We start from the raw sequence: 6706 nt of genomic DNA, 5'->3' as shown, positions 1-6706 counted from the left end.
ATGTGTTATAATGTCTATCCACCCATTGACAATATGTTTTAAAATATATTATTGTTAGAAGTTAAAACAGTAAAGCTGCAATATTTTTTAAATACCTACCACTTTTCCATAGTAAGACCAACAAGTAATTATGAAATAGAATTATGAAATAAAAATAGTAATCACATTTAATTATATAATGAATTGTTAATTGAAAAATATTGATTTCAAGACAATTTTTTTCATAAGTATTCATTGTGTCATTATTTTCAAATTTTGGCAAAAAATTGATTTATTTGTTTAATTTAAAATATTTTTTTTTATATCAAATGCATGTCGCATTTAAATAATAAAGGAACGATAGAAAATTTGGTTTTATTTTTCGAATATACATGTGATATCGGCGGTGTCATACTTTATTGAATTACAGCTCCGAAAAGCACGACTGTCAAGTACGTACTCTATAACGAACAATGAGCGACGCATATCGAGTGAAATGTGTCGATATTGTCAACATAAAAAAATTGTGCTGTCAACAGAAAATAATATATTCGCAATATTTAAGCAACGAACAAAATTGTTGAAAAGGTATTCGCTATAAAGTGTCAACTTGTGTATCAATATGGCGGCGAATCTCGAGGAAGAGCAAAGTTTAAGAGAGTGCGAGGAATACGTACAGAGACATAATGTTCAACAAGTTTTAAAAGATTGTATAGTGCAGCTGTGCGTGGGGCGTCCAGAAAATCCCATATCTTTTTTGAGAGAATACTTTCAGAAACTGGAACGGGTATGTATTGAACAATATCTCATTAAAATAACCTTAGATTTGCTATTCTCTATTCGTTTAATTGTTCACTACAAACCATGGAAGAATTTAAGTTTTTTATCACATATTTCTTTTTATTGCAAAGATAAGTATTTATATTACATCAATACAATCAGGATAAAGAAGGTATATTAATTAAAGTATTGGATACATGAGATGCATACATTAGAGACCTGTCAAAAGATTAATAATTATTAATATCTATATAGAACTAATCATTATTGGTCACATAATTTCAGTAAAATAATGTTACTTGTGTTAAGTAATATTTGCCTAAACAGAAATGATTTGCAATATCTTTAGTTGTATTAACATACTACTACGCATACAGTACAACTCAATATGCTTTAATTTGTATTGTATGAATTCTGTATTCAAGGTAGACTTAGAATGTCATGAAACATCATCATATGTAACTCAATAATACATGTTTAAAACATTAATAAATATGTAATATTTTAGAAATCAAAGTGAATGAAATTTTTATGTAGGTTTTATTTTATAAAGAAAAAGTATGCATAAAGCATAAGAATTGGGACTTGAGTAAAGTACATTATATTAAATTTTCTGAATTTTCTACCTCTACTTTTAGTATTTTTTAAATAATACATTTTTTCCAATCATGTTTATCAGCAAAGGTTAAACTAGTCATTTGTTCTTTTAATACCATTGAAACGCGAATAATTTTTAACATTGTAACAAATATTCCAGACTCCGAAGTATTTTTAACTGAATAAACAATCGTTTGAAAATTTTACGTCGTCGACAACTTAAAATAAAACTTAAAATATGACAAAATGTGATCTCAAAACGAATGCAATACGAAACTTAACTTTGTGATTTACAATGAAAATGTTATTACATATATCGTTTAAATATTTACTTTATATGTATAGTCTTAAACGCTTGGCGCCAAATATGTTTATTTGCACGCGTCCATTCCCCAAACTTTTTTAAGTGGGGGATGCTGAATAGTGGTGGGGATAGCGCTCAATATTGCTACTTATAAAAATTCTAATTCAATCATTATTGTTATCAAATTTTTGTACTTTTACTTTCTGACATTTATGTAACTAACAGACGTTTTATATTTTATTCTGACTACAGTTGAAAAATATATCCTTGACACGGACCTATCGAACGACATATTTTTTCTTATTCCTAGTTATACAGCATTATCCTTGACATTAAGATTTTCGTATCTCCGCAAACAACAACGGGGGAGATATTTAGCCGCGTTGCCCTTTCTTCTTATATCTATATCGTATGCAGAGCTATATCGTGTGAAATGATCAATAGTATTTTCCATCTCTCATTGAGCCGCGCGGTCAAACAAACCACGGTCGAGAATCGTATGAAATCAGGCGCAACATCATCGAGTTTCCATTGCTACCGCTACTACATACACGCACACACAGAGATACATAGAAAGGCAGTCGGTATGCGCGGATACAGGAGCTGCTCTAAATATAGCGTATGCTCGAAATATAACGAGGCGCGCAACCTTAGCCAACAACGGACGACGACGATGAAAGCCGTGTTAACACGTCGTCCTCGAAAATGCGCGACCGCGCTACGACAATGCGTTTTAAACGGGCGACGCCGGAAGCACGTTGTTATCCGTTCGGTTTTGGTCTGTCAATATTGAGTTACCTATCGATCTGATTGCGTCTCAACGAAAAATCTCGTGATAGAATTTACCGTCTGCCACTTGGTGCCATCTTCACGAACGGCCACGGAAGGATCGTGTCGCATTAATCGAATTTGGCGAGGCCTTAGAAAATTTCGAAGCGGCGCGCGGTCGACGTGTGTAGCGCGATCAGGAACGATCTACATTACGGTTCGCGCGTTACTTTCGCTCGCTGGCCACCTAGAGGAACGTTTTTTTTTTTTTTTTTGGTTTCGCGATTCTGATAATCTGGTGTGTAAGACGAGTGTTGAAGAAATACACGCGCGGTCGGGTGGAAAATACTAATTTGTGAGAAAGAGTAATTACCGACAAATAATGGACGAGGTACGATCGTGAATATAGCGGATATTACACGAGTTGGATATGCATTTTACGCGTTCTAATATTCCTGCGTAGAGCTTCTCGATCCTTGAACGCGTTATCTGTCGAACAAGAAATGATCTACGGTTTATGCTTCGATATTTAACACAGTTGAACTGCTTTGCTTCGATGATCATTGTAAAACGTCACTGTACATGATGGAAACAATTAATCTTCTATTTAGTTTCTATGCGATTATCGTAGGAAAATAAATCGAGTGATGCGTGATAGAATTTTACTAGTCCTTTTTTAAGTTTGTTGGCTATAATATAATAATATCGTGAATAAGTCAAGGGATATATTTGTGAATTTTTTTAATGTGTAGTAAAATTAATGTGATGTGTGTTTAACGAATGTCATTTTAACACGTGCTAAGATCACTGACCGACTAATCTTGACACTGTTCTACTGTTCTTTTAATACGATACTATTGTTAATGTGATTCGTGCACTCATAAGGTAGAGTTATTTTAAGTATTTCGTATGTACATTGCGTGCATTGCCTTGCCATAGTAATTCGTAATACACTTTGTATAGATGAATGAGCATTTTCGTTTTAATTGCATTTTTTTTACTAGTTAATTTTTAATATAGTAAAATAAATAAATGTGCAGACATCATAAGTGGCATTGAATAATGAACGTCGACAAGCTTATTAACACATATTGTCTCAGGGTATAAATTGTGTGCAATTTTTTGACCAATCATCTGTGACGATGATAATCAACAATCTAATCGAAATAATTATGTCGTTAATTATATACGGAATCCTTCATTATATTAACTTTTCTACCTATTATGATCCAACAAAAAAGTTTCAATCACAATTGTTCTCAGTTGCCGTTAAATTTCAATGAAATACACAGTAACGGAATTAATTGGATAAAATGGATAGGTGTACAGAATCCTATGATATTCATGATCAGTTCAATGTTTTTACGTAGTGTTGGTCATCTACGAGGGCGCGTTCATCCGTGAAAACGCCAAGTGACCTATGGCATTATTTGCCCACCTTTTCATCGATGATAATTGTTCACAGGCCGTGTAATATTTTATCCAAAGGCTTATATAATTTTACAATAAGCAGCCAAGTTCCGAAGGACAAGGGGCTATGCTTACACGAGCGTTCAATTAAGGGTCAATTTTCATCACCCCCCTCTTTACTATTCACGAAATTTACTCTGAAATATTGAATAAAGCATTTTCTTCTTTATCTGTGCAACATACTCCATCGCTTTTTCTGTTTGAAAGGGTAACTTCTTAAGCGTCGTTAGGTACGGTAACTTTTTGATCGATGAATCGGTAGAGTTGGCGTTGTTTACCTTTGAAAACAATGAAAATAAGTAAAAATAACCTAAATTGTTTATTATTTGTCGCATAAAGGGCTCGTTGGCGTATCGAGAAGTTTCCATGGAAAAAATAGCTTTGTATAACATTTTCTGTGACCCACTCCGTACATATTGCTTGTGTTTTCATCTAGGAAATTTAGGGGAGCACATGATTTCATTAAAGGAAGGGCGCACTGTTGTGTGTTGCGCATGTCTAAGCAAAATTGACTTATAAAGGCGGCTTGTTTTTCTTACGTGACTCTTCCACGCTTGTGTCGTTCGGTTTTGAGTAAACAGATTAAAAAAGAAAAAAAAAATCGAAAAGCTTCATTTAAAAAAAAAAAGCGTCGATCGATTGCCTATAGGATCGGAGGTAGTAATCGTGAAACGCCTAGGAGAACATCAGCTTCCGATATGGTGCAACAGGCAAGTAGAGTAAAATATGCGATCACGTTAAAAATTCCATAATCAATACCATTATAATTACAATTACCTGCAGCGTGTTCCATTTAAATCGATCATCACGTGAATATCTTCAAAATTATCAATGGTACTGAAAAATGTTTCACAAGATTATGTCTCCCTCAAAGCCATGTAACTTTTGTCTGAAATGTTTTTCGATATTATCGATAGTCTTGAAGATATATTCACGCCATAATCCAAACAAACAATTTCGTTCGAAAAATATCGTACAAGGTTACGTGACTTTTATTTTGCCCTTTGTTTTCGTCTCTTACCTTCCCCGTCCCCACCCCCGCGTGGATCAAGTTTCGAGAATCTCAAGCGTCGAAAGATGGTTTCTCCGGTAACCTACTTTACGTTAGCAAAAGCCCAGACGCTCATACGTTGCGTAACGTTTATCGAACGTAATAAAAGTCCGTTAGACATCATGCGATACTAATCAATTTTCGATTTCAGGAGCAAGCTCACGATGCCAAGCAACAAATTGCGACCAGTCCTGAGGACACCGAGGATATACCTGCCGGACAACAGGGTCCTCAGGTTCCTAGACGCAGAGGAGGCATATCCGCGGAGCCGGTCTCCGAAGAGGATGCCACGAGCTACGTTAAAAAAGTCGTACCTAAGGATTACAAGACGATGGCTGCCTTGAGTAAGGCCATCGCGAAGAATGTTCTATTCGCTCATCTCGATGAGAACGAACGTTCTGACATTTTCGACGCCATGTTTCCTGTCACATTCTTGCCCGGAGAGGCAATTATTCGGCAAGGTAAATACGCGTATGGAAGTAGAATGATATTATTAAATGAAATGAAATTAGATTAAAAGTTTTTCTTTGTATGTTAAAAGGCGACGAAGGTGATAACTTCTACGTAATCGATCAAGGGGAGGTCGAGATCTTCGTGAATGGCGAACTAGCTACGACGATAGGAGAAGGTGGAAGTTTCGGTGAGCTTGCGTTGATTTACGGCACACCTCGTGCGGCAACCGTTCGAGCAAAGACCGACGTGAAATTATGGGGCATCGACAGAGATTCGTATCGAAGAATCTTAATGGGCTCTACCATAAGAAAACGAAAGATGTACGAGGAATTCCTTTCCAGAGTTTCAATTTTGGGTAAGCGGTGATTTGCGTTCCATGAAAACGTGCCAGAATCGTGGAGAATATGTTATTCAGAATTCTTGGTATTTTTAGAATCTTTGGATAAGTGGGAACGGCTTACGGTAGCCGACGCTTTAGAACCGGTTGCATTTGATGATGGTGAGACGATAGTTCGACAGGGTGAGCCAGGTGAGGACTTCTACATAATTGTTGAGGGCACAGCAGTTGTTCTGCAACAACGTTCGGAGGGTGAAGAACCAGCTGAAGTTGGTCGTTTAGGACCATCTGATTATTTTGGTATGTTTTTTTTTTTTGTATTTTTCTTCTTTAATATCTTTATTTAATATTAAATGTTTCATGACTAATAATATTAAACTGATTGTAGGTGAGATTGCATTATTATTAGACAGGCCAAGAGCGGCAACTGTCGTGGCGCGAGGTCCTCTAAAATGCGTGAAACTCGACAGAGCAAGATTCGAACGAGTTTTAGGTCCCTGCGCGGATATTCTGAAACGCAACATCACCCAGTATAATAGTTTCGTGTCTCTATCCGTATAAATTGCCGTGTCAGCGACATTATCAGCAACCCTGATTTCTTTTTATGAAAGTGCGTATCACTATTAACATTTTTTTATTTGAGTAATAATGTAAGGTAATAACTGTATGTCAGCTAACGATGCGCGTGCTGAAGAATTATATATGTCAATCACCCGTTGAATGTACACGTTTCAGTAGCTGTTATCTTTAATGAAATATCGACAAAGTCAATCAAGATTTAAAATTATTTTCTGTTCTAGAGCATGGTTAAATTGTTGCATTATTGTTCGGTAGTTTAATAAATGTAGATCAAATTATTCTGAAATTCAAAAGTGTAGATGTTATATTTTTCTCGTTTGTGCTTATTATGCAAGCAGTTTTTAACTGCTCACTTTGTTAATGTATGCGGTAGACGTGAAATACCGAC

At 35.7% G+C, this 6706-nt stretch overlaps 1 protein-coding gene across 4 annotated transcripts; it reads left to right on the top strand.

The window, feature by feature from the left end:
- Positions 1–413: 413 nt before the first annotated feature.
- LOC108575922 (cAMP-dependent protein kinase type I regulatory subunit) lies at positions 414–6449 on the top strand. Of its 4 annotated transcripts, XM_017938860.1 has the most exons (6): positions 2381–2819; positions 4548–4608; positions 5101–5410; positions 5491–5757; positions 5836–6039; positions 6128–6449. In XM_017938860.1, exons 2-6 carry the CDS (start codon positions 4597–4599, stop codon positions 6298–6300), a joined length of 966 nt encoding a protein of 321 aa, XP_017794349.1. In that variant the 5' UTR covers positions 2381–2819; positions 4548–4596; the 3' UTR covers positions 6301–6449. The 4 variants fall into 4 exon arrangements, with proteins under 4 accessions (XP_017794347.1, XP_017794349.1, XP_017794350.1 ...); XM_017938858.1 differs by lacking the exons at positions 2381–2819; positions 4548–4608 and adding an exon at positions 414–766; XM_017938861.1 differs by lacking the exon at positions 4548–4608.
- The last annotated feature ends 257 nt before the right edge of the window (positions 6450–6706 follow it).

Source organism: Habropoda laboriosa, unplaced genomic scaffold (genome assembly GCF_001263275.1).
Source record: "Habropoda laboriosa isolate 0110345459 unplaced genomic scaffold, ASM126327v1 scaffold336, whole genome shotgun sequence".
Lineage (NCBI taxonomy): Eukaryota > Metazoa > Arthropoda > Insecta > Hymenoptera > Apidae > Habropoda > Habropoda laboriosa.
This window is presented reverse-complemented; position numbering and strand designations above follow the sequence as displayed.